At 26.5% G+C, this 13882-nt stretch overlaps 1 protein-coding gene across 1 annotated transcript; it reads left to right on the forward strand.

The window, feature by feature from the left end:
* The first annotated feature begins 749 nt into the window (after positions 1-749).
* Positions 750-5265, forward strand: LOC145834591 (uncharacterized). Its single transcript, XM_082942061.1, has 3 exons — positions 750-919; positions 1051-1167; positions 4186-5265. Exons 1-3 carry the CDS (start codon positions 780-782, stop codon positions 4442-4444), a joined length of 516 nt encoding a protein of 171 aa, XP_082798187.1. The 5' UTR covers positions 750-779; the 3' UTR covers positions 4445-5265.
* The last annotated feature ends 8617 nt before the right edge of the window (positions 5266-13882 follow it).

Below are 13882 nucleotides of genomic sequence, written 5' to 3' on the forward strand. Positions count from 1 at the left end.
AGTTTTAAAAATCTCTTTTCTGCAAAGCTCTCATATTATTATAAACAACATTTCCTACAAATTTTAAGTAAATTACTTGGAAAATATAAAAGAAAAGTGATTTTTTTTTAATTTCCAAGAAAATTAAGCATGAAAATATTGTATTCCATACATTGTATTATATTATTTTTAATTGGTCATATCTCAAAAACTAATTGAAATGTTTTTTTTTATAAAAAGTATTTTACAGTATATGCACTATAATCCCTAAAAAAAAAAACAATCTTAATTTTTCTAAAAAGATGTTGAACTCTCATATGGCCTTAGTATAACAAAACTTTTAAAATATCCCATTTTTAGTATTTTTTATACAAAAACCCTCATAATACTTTTTCAAACTTTATACAAAAAATGAATGACAATTTATCTAGTTTCTTTTGAAATATCTACTAAACAAATTAAAAACATAAACAATCACCATTTTAAGAATATTTTTATGTAGTATAATAACTTTTTTGAAGGTATGCACATAACATTCAATAACTTTCTAGAAAATTAAATACATTTGAAATTTTCTTTTAATTAATGCTAAATTGATGTTTAATATTTTCAACTAGTTATTCAATATGTACTAGTGAAGTTGAAAATTGAAGTTTTAATTTTATTTATTTCATTATATGTGAAGTAAAATTAAAGTTTGCCATCTAAAACTATATGGATTCTTGTTGTATTCTTGTTGAAATGTTAAACTATTTTTTTTGATAGATATTAGTAATTTCTCAATTTTCTTGTACCTTAAAATGGCTAGTTCAAGCTCCAAAGTAGATTATGAGGTGACAGTGGAATGCGAAAACTTGCTGAGAATAGCTCATGCAAACACTTCTTACTGTGAAGATCACAAACAAGAGGGAAAGAGGGTTTTTCATCAGCTAATAACCAGGTATTATTCTAATAGTTACTGAAAACTTAGACTGTTATGCATGTGATAAGTTTCAAAATATGAAGGAGTTTAAATTTTTGGTTTGATAAACTTTACCATGGATAATGATTTATAACTTTATGATTCTTCAGGTGCCAAAGTCTTGAAGATGAAACCTCTCAGAAAATTATAGACAAGTTTGAACCATTGGCAGCTTCAACAGCCGCCCAAAGAAACCAGTACAGAGCCATGATAAAAGTTGCATGGAGGTTAGTTTTATTTATTTTGTATTGTTAACCTTAATATATTTTTTTATTTTTTGCAAGCCTTAAAACATATGACTAAAAAATGTAGCTGATAATATATATTTTTTGTTTTGCTTTTTATTTGTGCATCAAAGTGTAAATCTTTTAAGTAAACACGTTTTAATGGTAAGACAACTAGATAGGTACTTAATAGTAAATTTTAAATAGAAGTTAACGTTGGTTCTCACAGATAAGTTTATTAAGGGTTCCTCAGTCTCTACAGTCATCGATTTTTAAAAATAATTTAGGGATTAAAAAAAAAAATATTTAGGGACATAATAGTTACACGTTAAAAATTTAATTTTAAAAGCAAAGTTGTAATGAATTAATTGAAATAAAACTTTGAACACAATTTGCTAACTCCTAGCTTAAGGTATAGACTGTAGGTGCTTTTAGAGAGAATAAATTAGTTAATACTGAGTCAATTTTTTTGAATATTTTATATATGTATATACCATACTTGATAGAAAAATAATGTTTTTTTTAATAAAATAGAAAGTTTAAAACTTACTCTATAAAACGAAATTGCATAAAAAAATCATAAAATAACCTGTAGTGTATACTTAAAATAAATTAAGAGCACATTACAAGTTTGCTATCAAAGCACTAATTTTATTTGTTTTTTTTTAAGCTGAAAAACACATTGCTGGCCAGAAGTTTCTGTTTGCAGGCTAGATCAGGCCTACCGACCACCCCTAGTATTATAGGCCATCATTCCTTTAACATCAATTTTATAAAAAAATTTAAAATTTAATCTAAGTTTTTATCATTTAATTCAATAAAAATAATTTCATTTGTTAAGCTAGGGAGTAGGGACGTATAGTTTTTAGGAAATATTACCTTATCATTTAATTTTAATCTCTGCATTAATAATACAAAGTTGCTTTAAAAAGCATTTGGGTTTTTTAAGAAAAAAAAGTTTTTTCTACAAATTAGTTTGTTAACTACCAACTATTAAAAAAAAAAATTGAAGTTAAATTGAAAGTTGAAGTTTTTTATTTGATAAAATTTTTAAACATTGTCTGTCTGCCCATTTTTCCACACCTCTGCTTAAATAGTTTAAATAGGCTGACATGCAGAGTTATTGAAAAAATATAATATATAGATTTTAAAACTTCCAGAAAATCAATAATAGTATTTTTTTACAATTATTTACTTAACAGGTAAATAAGCTTTCTTTTTTTTTTTTGAAGATGTTCAAAATTTTAGAATATTTGTTGAATATATTTAACATAATTGTATTTTTACAAAAAGAAATATATCAATAATTAGACTTTTTTAAAACTGTAAGTAGTATTGTAGTGGTAAATTTTAACTTTCTTTGGCATAAGTTTTAAAATAATAGTTTGCTTTTCTTGTTTAAACTTAAAAAAGATTTTTTTAAGAAAATGTTTTGAGTGTTTTCCTCGTCGTTTTAACTTTATTTGTTTAAAAAAGCACTTAATAGTTTTTTTCCATAAAAATAGAAGATAATAATAATTGTTATAAAACTAATGACTATAAAGTTTTATTTCAACTAGGTTCAAGTAAAAAATATTATCTTATGTAAAACATATTTGGTACATATATTTTTTGGACATGTTAAATAAAGTCTTATGTTTTATAAAGCTAGTTTTTATACATTTATCATGATTTTGCAGTGCAAACTAGGAAATTTTTTTATTTAACGCTTAGTTAAATATATGAAAACTTTTATTTACGACTGTTTATCATTACTTATGATTATTTTCCACTGTATTTCCTATCAATTGCCATTATAACTATTGCTAAACAAAATTGCTACAATGGTTGATTGAGCTATTCTATAACTTATGTTCCATTCCTGATCTAAATTACGTTCTACCTAATTAATTTCTCTCCAACTATTTTGATCAAAATTGTTTTGGTTATAGAAATTATATATAACTGATCCAGAATAAAATAAATATCACGAAATGTCTTGTAATAGTACACAGTTGGCTGAAAAGGGGGTTAAGCGGCCATAGATATTTTTGGTGACTAGAAAATCATACCAAGTGTTATACTTAGTTTAATAGAACTAGATGTGTTCTATTCAAGACTAGTTATGTTTCTTTTCTACTACAAGTATTTCAGAAGCTATGTATAACTCTTTGTAATTACTGTTTTTTTTTAGTTTTAATAGTTTTAGAATTGTTTTACCTTAACATAAAATTACTATGAAGTAAGTTTTGATTTTCTATAAAGTATCAATTTAGTTTTATATACTTTTATAACAGCTTAAAGAGTTCGAAGTTGGTTATACAAGTAAAACTTAATAATTTGATATTGTAATGTGCACAATGTTTAATAATACATTATGTATATATTGGTTTGAAACACCTTTTATAAATACTATATATTTTTTTGTAAAAACTATACTAACTAAATTATTATTTTATTTTAAAAAAATATTTAACAAAACTCCTTGTTTTTTGTTATTAAAAGCAAAACACAATAACCAATCAAACAAAGTGTAAACTTTTCTTTGATTGTTATACTTATTGAATATAAATTTAAATTAATTTGGTCTTACGACTTTTTGAGCTTTTATAAATTAAAAGCAAATTGATTTTCGTTTACAAGCTTAAACAAATCACACCAGAAACAATTTAACTTAATACTTATATCGGGTTTAAATTTCAAAGTGAAAACATTGACTTTAGCTATATTAATTTAATCTACTTCTCTACTGAAACCAGATAAGCGAGGATGCACTGTACTTTAATTCTGTAATAAGGTTTCCGAAAATTTGCCAAATGATTAAATATAATTAAATTATAAAACTGACAAAACTTACAAAACGCTTTCACTTCTTATTGTATTATATAAAATATTTATTATAAATCCAGACAGTTACCAAGTTTCCCTACTGAAAGGATCATCAAACTTCGATTTTTATTTAATTGGAATTCTATGAAAGTAATATGAAATATCTGTGTTCACCACGCATTCAACTGCATTGTAATATTTAACACACCACAGGTTCGTGCGATCGTCCAAGACCGGCGACGCGATGGAAGTCCTGGCATTGTTGGTCATCGCGTTCGCTTCACTGACCAACGGGGCGCGCAAGTCCGGCGCCAAAGTGGTCCGCGTGGACAAGTGGCGCGACGAAATCGCAAGGTGGTTGGGCCGGCAGCTGACCATCGGCGGGCAGGGGGTGACGGGCGAGCCGGTGGGGAATCCCCTGGACCGGGTGCAGCAGTTTCTCTCCACTCCCTACCTGTACGACTTCGATTGAAAAAGTTTTCCATTTTATATTTCTGTTTGCTGTAGTTTGCTCTCGCATTATTAGTAGCTCCTTTCTGTTTCCTATTTGCTTGCTTTGTATTAGTATGTTTTGTTCTTGTCGATTTTGTAGCTTAATTGCGTTTTAACTTAATAACTTTTTTAGTACTACAACAACATTTAATAGCTCACAATTTGTTTTTTTAAACACGGAACTACTGTTAAAAAATTACAACTAGTTTTTTTATAATCATCACTATTTTAAACACTTACATCTTGCAACCGATCTTGTAGCTCGTTTTTTTCTTGTCGATTTTGTAGCTCGCTTGCCTGTATACACGCTGAAAACTTGCTTTTTTTTCTGAACACTGTTAGTTTATGTTTTGCCTTGTGAATTCCTGTGCTTTTTGGTACGTTTTATTTGGTACTTATGTATATATTTTGATAATGAAGTTGCTATATTTTTATAACCTTTATATTAATCAACTACGTTATCCATTCGTATGATTATTTTTAAATATTCTAAATTTTTCAATCAAATGTATTAATTTTTCAATAGTCACACTTTAATTATCTCGAACAGCTAGAATTTTTTTACATTGAATTTTCACAAACAGCCTAAAAACATAAAAGAAAACTACCGATTTAGTTATAAAGCTTGTGTAACTTAAGTACTTGACATTTTCAGGGCTACTTGAAACAATGACTTGCTTTTTTCAGATAAACTTTATTTTTCCAATCGTTTGATAACATCTTTTTTTTATCCACTTCAAATGCACGTACACTGTTTTGCTAAGAATTACTTTTTATTATTATAATAAAATGAAAATTAAATAGTTTTTGTATGTTTTAGACAGTTTTGTATTGATACAAATACTTTGAAAAACGTTAAGTCAATAAATAAGAACTATACTTAACTTTTTAAATAACTATACCTTTTTTTAATTTAGTACAAACAAAGGACAACAAAACGAAATATAAAGATATAAATTTAGGTCTAGATTCAATTAGACAATATTTATACTAATTTTGTTTAAGCAACAAAACGACTATACTATAATAATATCTGACTATAATTATAACAATGAGTTACATGAAAAAACACAAACAAAATCTTATTTATCTTTTTTAGCTATAAATCTTTTTTTGTTTTTTTAGATTGAAGTTAAATTTCTTTTAAAAAAACCAAAAATAAGGTAATTACATGCACTTAGTTGTCATTTGTTTACCTTATTTTCGTCATGCTGATTGATTCATAGCAACTTAGTTTTCTTATTTATACGACATAGTATGTTAGATTTACATCAAGAATTTTAGTAAAAAAGACCATCTCAACAAAACTAATTGTGTTGGAGATGGTCTTTGGTTTTTCAATTACTATTCTTGATGTAAGCCAAATGTAATGACTGCGCTTATCCTTTAAAATTTTTTCACTCAAACTAGGTTCTCCTTTTATTTATGGTTGTTGTACCTTTATTGAAATAAAGCAAAAAGAAATTCTAAGATTTTATTAAAAATATTTTATGCACTAAAAATACTTACGTAAACTTAAGGCTTCAAGCAATTTTTGTTGTTAGACTGTTTAAATAATTTCTATTCATGTATGCATGTACTGTAACAATGTTTTGTTTAATTCTCGTACAAGACGTTCGAAGGTATGCAAGTGGTGTGCAACTCGATATCCGAAAGGTATTTTCGTGCACTAGGTTCTAGGATTAAGCATTTTGAGCGCTTTTTTTTTTTTTGTTCAATAAAAAATTTACTGTACAGTGTGTACTGTAAGCCTTTTTTTCCTATTAAAACATATTTTACGTTCAAAGTATTTTTCTGAATATTTAGTTTGTTAGTTTTACCTCAAAACATATTGTCAAAAAGAGTTTATATAGTTCTTGTAATAAATATTTAAGTTTTTAAATTGATTTAAAAGAAATTCTGAATTAGGATATTTAAGAGTTGTAAAATGTAAATGATTTTTTCTGCAAATATAGGCTAGTGTCATGTTTTTGAGAAGATGTTCAAGCGTATACTTATTGTGAAACACTGTTTTCTTACTTAGTTTTTAAAAGTTTTGCGACCAACATATACTTTTTTCAAAGTTTGAAAGACAATTTAAAATGTGTGGTTTTAAAACTAATACCATAAAACTTGTTAATTTTGTTATCAATGTTTATGTTTTTAAATCAACTCAGTAATTAGGTGATATAAACAGATTATTGACACTGAATCATTTTAAACTTAAGTTTGCTTGAAACAGTTATCTTTTAGTTTCGCCCCCCTTCGCAGCTTATTGTTCCTAAACTTCTGAAACACTCGTAGGGGCCATTTCAGAACTTTAGGAACTATTAGCTGCGAAGGGGGGCGAAACTAAAAGATAACTGTTTCAAGCAAACTTAAGTTAAAAATATCTTTATTTTTTGGGAAGTTCAAAGAAAAAATTCTTCTTTTTTATAGTTGCAAATGTTGTTTTCTTTTTATTACAGTTAAGACTTAAACAAGTATTCAAAGAAAAAAAAGAAAAAACTTTTAAATGAAAAAAAGTTTGTTGTTATAAATATCATTAAAGTTAAAATTATTATTGTTCTTTTTTTATCATAAAAGCAAAAGTTTTACAGTACTTATCTTCATGCTTTCATTTATAAAAATTCAGTTATTGAAAAAATCACTTCTTTAAAATTCTTAAAAATTTTTACAATAGTTTATTTACCTATTTAAATTTAAAGTATTTTTATTTTTCAATTTAAATTATTAAATAAAGTAAAAGTTACCTTTTCAGCACAAAATACTTAAAGAAAAAATTTTGTAAAAATCTTTTAGTGTATTACATTTTATTTTATTTAAAGATGTTGTAACCTATAATTCAAACATCCACACGTTTGCTTTTAGTGTTGCTTATCTCCTTTTTAAAGTTAATTTAAAGTTATATATGCTTTTTGTTCTTATGTTACTAAACAAAATTCATAGTACTATTAAACACAAAATTCAGTTAATTTTCGTTCAGCTTTATTTTCTTTCGTTTTGTTTAACTGATTGTTTTATTAGTAAAGATTTAAGTGATAAAAAAACTACGTGTAATAGCTCGTAAGAAACTTTATAAGCATGTGGTGTACGACTCGATAACCAAAGGGTACCTTACCTTTGTACACCAGGTCCTTAGACTAAACTTTTTGAGCGCTTATTTTATAGTTCAATAAACAATGTATAGATAAAGTCATAAATTTTTATATTGGACCATTTTTAAGGTAAAAAATAGAATTAAAACATTTTAAACGTACTAGCATAACGTTGCTAGAAAATCCCACAAATTTTAAAACTTTCTGAGCGTTAGCTTTAAAACATCCTACTTAAAAAAATAATTTAGTACAAATTTAAAGTTTTTGTTAACTATTACAACAGTTTTATTGATTCTACTACAAAAAAATCTAATTGGCCAAACTTTATATATTTTATGAAAGATATAAACTTGGCAATGTAGTTATACTTAATTTGTAAAGTTTTAGAACATACATATAACTATTTTAACTGTTTCTTAAAAAAAGCTAGTGCTTAATGTATACCTGGGAAATTGACGTAAAAGTGTAATTCGATAAAGAATTTTAAATGCAAGTTTACAAAGTCTATTTTTATAATACTAAACTGGCTTTTAAAAATGCTTGGTCAAAATATGTTAGGGTAGATTAAAGTCTTCACTATTAAGCTTCTACTTAGTTAAATTTTAATTTCATTATCGGTTTCAGATCATTAGAAAAACTAAATAGTGGCATTATTTAGTAGACATTATTTTCATAATTTACTTAAGATTTTCTGCTTATAGAAAACACGATAGAATACTGTTATGAGGTGTAAAAACAAAAAATAGTCTTTTCGACTCATAAATCATAACTTAATTGAGGTAAAATTATACTGATATATATTTTTCAACTAATTCATGTACAAGAAAATAACAAGTTTATGATGAATTGTAACAATATCATCTTGTTTATTTACACTGAGTGCTAAATACTTTTTTATACCTCGTAATTAAATGATAAAAATTACAATCTTTTTTTATATCCGTATTTAATAACGTCAGAACCCAAACTTTAAAACAAAATTACATAGTTGAGTCAGTTTAATAATATTTATGTTTTATAGAATTGCTGAGTAAATTCAAAAATATAACATTTTTTAGAACAACTCTAATGTGTTTCATAGTATACTTAAATAAACTTTTTAAGCTACATTTGAAAAACAAAGAATAATAATGCTTTTAAAAAATAAGTTCGAAAACAGTTGTTTTAGACTAACAATATGCTTGAAAATTTTCTCAAAAACACTAGCTTATAGTTTGTGGAAAGTCTTACACATTTTTAACCTTAGAAACGATTTCTTTAAAAAATTCTACTAAAGAACTAATTATATCAACAAAAGTTTAAAAACTTTAAAATTTAAGTAATATAATTATATTTTAATTTTTTTTAACAGCTATACTTAAAACTGATCTTACTCTATATTTGAATAAGTAAAAAAGCATATTTTTACAGTACGAACTAAAAACAAACTATTAGAACAATTTTTTTTACGGAAAAAAAAGCTTCTCCATAAACTGCACATAGACTTTTACAACGCATTAAAAAAACTATTAAAAAGTCTAGAATGTTAAAGAAATCTCTGTAACCAAAAGGGGGTGGGCAAATTTGAATATTTGGTCAATCATAGAATTTTTACTTTTTAGCTTTCTATTTTACTGATTTTAGCTAGCTGTTTAACATTTGACCTATAAAAGTACATTAAAAAAAAATCTTTTTGCTCAAGTAAAATACTAAAGAAAAAAATTAGTGTTTAATACAAAGTTTCTCAAGGTGGTTGGGTCAGCGTTGGCTATCGAGGGACAATAACTAGTAAGGTGGAAAAATATGAATAGGTAATTTAGTAGTAAAGGGTCGATAACTAGTAAAGAGGGGCAATTATTTTTTTAACTTCTGTCAAGGAGACAATTTAGAAAATACTTTGGGAAATCCTGCAATAAAAGAACGATCTTAAATGGATTCAAAAAACTAATTTCAAAATTTAATAGAACATTACTACTTTAAAGACTATTTATAACATATACACTGTGAATATTTTAAATAAATTCATTGATAAGCGAAAATAAAATTATTTGTTACTTTTAGAAATAAGCTTCGAATATTATGGAACTTGTAGAATTACTTTTTGAAACTATTTGAACTTGAGATTTTTGTAAAAACTTAAAAATAAAATCAATTGTGTTTAAAATCTTCAACATATAAATCGTAAAACAGTTGTTTGACTATACAGTTTTTATCTAGTTAGGTCAGATTTCTTTGAACCATTTTGACATTTTTTTTGTTAATTGGTTAAGAAACTAACCAGATTAAACACTATACGACTATATTAGCATAAAAAACACTTCATAAAACTTTAGGTTACATGAAAAATCTTATTAATAAAGAATAAATTTAGATAAACTTAAATTAAGCTGGTTTAAAATATTTTCAATTCTATAAACAGTAATCTTTTCAAATTTATACACCATTTATTTCAAACAATCGAATTTATTTCAAACAAGTATTAATAAGCAATAGAAAAAGAAATTTTATTTTCAACCTAAACACAAATGCAACACACTGTGAAGATCAAAAATATTTGAAAAGGTTACATGGCAACTAAAATTCGGACAATTCAAAACCTTAAGAAAATGTTTAACAGACAATATCTTAAAATATAAAATAGATTTGAAAAATAAAAAAGCTGTGGTAAGAACTACTTAATAAAGTTATGGAATTTAAAATCAACTAAAGAAAATATTTATTAAAAGATAAATTCAAAACTTACTAAGAACTGTTGTGTTTTAAAACTTATTTTAGCTATAACTCAACTGTCCGAATTTAAATAGTCGTAGACCCGCTTGAAAATTCTCACACGTCCCCAACCCTGCACACGCAAGCAACTGGAACCATTACGGTCTTCCAATTCTCCATTCCGCTGACGTGCCTGTTGGCGAACACTGGCTTGGTGACCAGCTTCAACCCTTCAGGCTTCCTGATGCCGTGCTTCTCCAAGTTGCATGCTGTGTCATGATTTATTGAACACGATGAATAAAAGCTCAATTATTTTGGTCAAACGACCTGGTGCATGAAATACCTTTCGGTCATCGGACTACACACCAACTGTTTAATGTATCTTTTTTATTTTAAAACTACCAAAATATAAAAGTTTCTGGCATTAAAAATTTGTAAATGTACAGAAGTAAATTATATAAGAAGATCGTAAAAGTTTCAGAAGAAGACCTGAGTTGCGGCAGACGGCAACGACCAGATTCTCGTTGAGCTTCCGGCACCTCAACTCCACGTTGCCCCACTCCGCCAGCGCGTTGTTGCTCGTGTCCATGGTGAATTCCAGGTTCTCGTACCTGATCTTGCCAGCCCTCTTCCTGACCGCGCACTCGTAGTTTGTGAGGAAGTCCCTGTTGGTTTGTGTTTCGTTTTTGTAAGGTTTCAAAAAATTACCAGCAGAGTCAGTTCGCAGTGCGATTGTGACAAGTTGTTTTTATTAATATATAAAGTACATATTATAGGTTGTTTAAACACATTTTTATCTTTAAGGTTAATTATATTTATCTTTAAGTACCTTCAAAGACACAGCGGCAGTTATCTTAATTAAAAGCTTCGAACCGCCCCTGAAAGCTTATACGAAAAACAAGGAAACAACATAAAACCTCCAGACAGAGTACACAGGGACATTCGGAAAATACTTCACAGCGTCGGCTTTGTCGTCCCAATTTGCAGTTTCGATGTCCACGCTCTGTTCGGGTTCCACGGCTAGTTGTGGTGCTTCGACGTTGTGACTTGTTACGACATTATCATTGTTCAGGATTATGACGTTGCTTGCACGATGAAATCACATCGATCAAAACCAAAGCGATTACGATTGACACCTAGCGTATTGTTATGGTATGTTTAATCAACTTAGTTTTTATTAAATTATTTTAAGTACATTTAAAGTTAAAGAAAATCCTAAAAGTTTTATAGCAATTTTTAGTTTTGTCTTTATAATTTTAATAAAACTGTTAGTTGTTCTTTGCATACTTTGATTTTATTTAAAAATATAAAAAGTACTTGAAAAGTTATCGATACTTATCAGTTTATACTATCAAAAACTATTGTTTTTTGAACATTTTTAATTTAAAAGTTTAGAAATTATTTGTTGCACTTAATTCAACTAAAACGAATAGTTGCCTAAAAGATCTGAACATTTTTTCTTACCTTCAATAGTTTCATTACAATTTTAGTATTTTGATTAATTTTAGCCACCTAGTAAACTCTTATATATAGTATATAACCATAAACATAGATTTTTTTACACAGTTGTTGGGTTTATTAATTAGAATTATGTACTAAATAAACTCACAACTTAACTACAATCTTAACAAATGTGCTTAAAGTGAACCTAATGTTATCATCATATGCTACTTTATTTAAGTTAATGTTTGTGTAAAAATTTAAGTTAGTTTTCATTTATATTAATAATGTTACATATATCAAGAAAACTTTTGGTTTTATTTTAAAACTTACCCAAAACTTTCCAAAGAAAACAAATTAGTTGATAGTTTTTGTTTTTATTTTCGAAAACAGCTTAATAAACACAACACTCTACAAAATTAATCTAAAATTGTAAAAACAGTTAAAAGTTCAAGGTTATGACATATGTGCTTCCTGAAAAAGAAATTAGCTTTTTATTTATTTAAAACTAACAAGTTTTTTACAGCTTTGAACATATATGTACACTCATTTATTTAATTTTTAAAATGAATCAGTATAGTTTAAACAGAACTAAAAAAAAGTTACAGTAAAACCAGAATTTAATTTTGTATTTAAATATATATATAAATTTTTGTTTGTTAGCAAATTCCATTTTTGATGTTTGTAACAACATCAAAATAATCGTAAAGATGTTTAAACGCGGTGGTTACAAAACTTTTCAAAAAATATGTAGAATTAAGAGCCAACTAAAGTATAAAACATCGTTCAGTTAAAAAGATTACTTCTACGTGAATTAAATTTATATAAATAAGAAATTTTGCAAGTTAGTTTAAAAAATAATTTTAAATTTAAATGTATTTTTTTTACTTTTTAAACTTTATGAACAAACAATGCACACATTTTACTACAAGTAAATGTTTTTAAAAACACAATTATTTTCATTAATAAAACTTAAACAAGATCAATTCTCATGTTTTGACGGTATGCAGATAACCAAAACTACAGGATTTTTAAGTAAACATATACAAAACTTAAACTTCGACTAATAAACAATCATTACAAAGATTTAAGTCTTATTTTTCAAAAAAAAAAATGGTTTCATCATTATGATTTTGTGTTGAATGGTTTTCCTATTAACTGCTGACAAATTTAGAGGAAATTGTATAACTTTGAACATAAACATACGCTAAATTTTGCTGGCAATTAAAATGGATTAAACTTTTTTTTTCAAGTTCTAGACTCACATTTATGTTTTGATAGCTAAACTTACTTAAATAAAACAACGAAAAATAACTTTAAAGATAAACTAAAGACTGCGTTTGAAAAATATGACTTGATACTTTTTGTAAAAAAACTTCTTAAGTTAAATACAATAAGTCAGAGTTCTAGACTTAATCCTACTGTCAGTGAAGTATAAAAAGGTGGGTATACTTCACATTTTAAACTTTAAAAACGTATGAGAAAAACTTCGTTAAAGAAACTGCTCAAAGTCGAGTTTATACCAAGATCTTATCACTTACGTTCGATTTACAAGTCTGTTGCGCTCCGTGAGTCGATAACATCAATAAGATTCTGTGGAACGTGTTTGTGAAGCTTTTAAAATTAGAAAAATACATGTGTATTTGTTTAGAAATCGCAGATAACTATAAAAGTTTAATGGAATTGTTTTTTTGTTGTTAAAATTGGTTTTGTCTCTTTGGCTTTAAGTATCTCTGAAGTCATATGGTTTTTAACTGGTGGTCGGTTTTTCGTAAGTTGCGGGCCGCACCTGTATAAGAGTCTCTAATCAATATAATACATACTTCCAACCAGAAAATTGATAAAGTAGTTACTCACTTTCAAATTAAAAGCTTAGTTTTAATATTTTAATATAAAAACTTAATTTTTAATTGTCTTTAAAAGGTATGTTACAGCTGAAAATTATTTATGAGTTTTATGCTTAAAGGGGTTCAGTTTGCTATTCCTTGGTTTAAGTGCAACCAGTTTGTAGTTGAAAATTACTCTTAATTTTTTCATATTACTCCTAAAATGGTTTGCACAAACTACACAAAAGTTTTTATTAGACCTCTAATTAAAGTCTAATTTGTAACCTTATATGTACAAGTTAAGATGTTTATAAAATAGCGACTTTTGAAATTTCAGCTGGAAATTATTTCACATTTAGGAAAAATCACAAAAACACTGTGAAACAG

Source organism: Thalia democratica, chromosome 4, assembly GCF_965202585.1.
Source record: "Thalia democratica chromosome 4, ktThaDemo2.hap1.1, whole genome shotgun sequence".
In the NCBI taxonomy this organism is placed as follows: Eukaryota; Metazoa; Chordata; class Thaliacea; order Salpida; family Salpidae; genus Thalia; species Thalia democratica.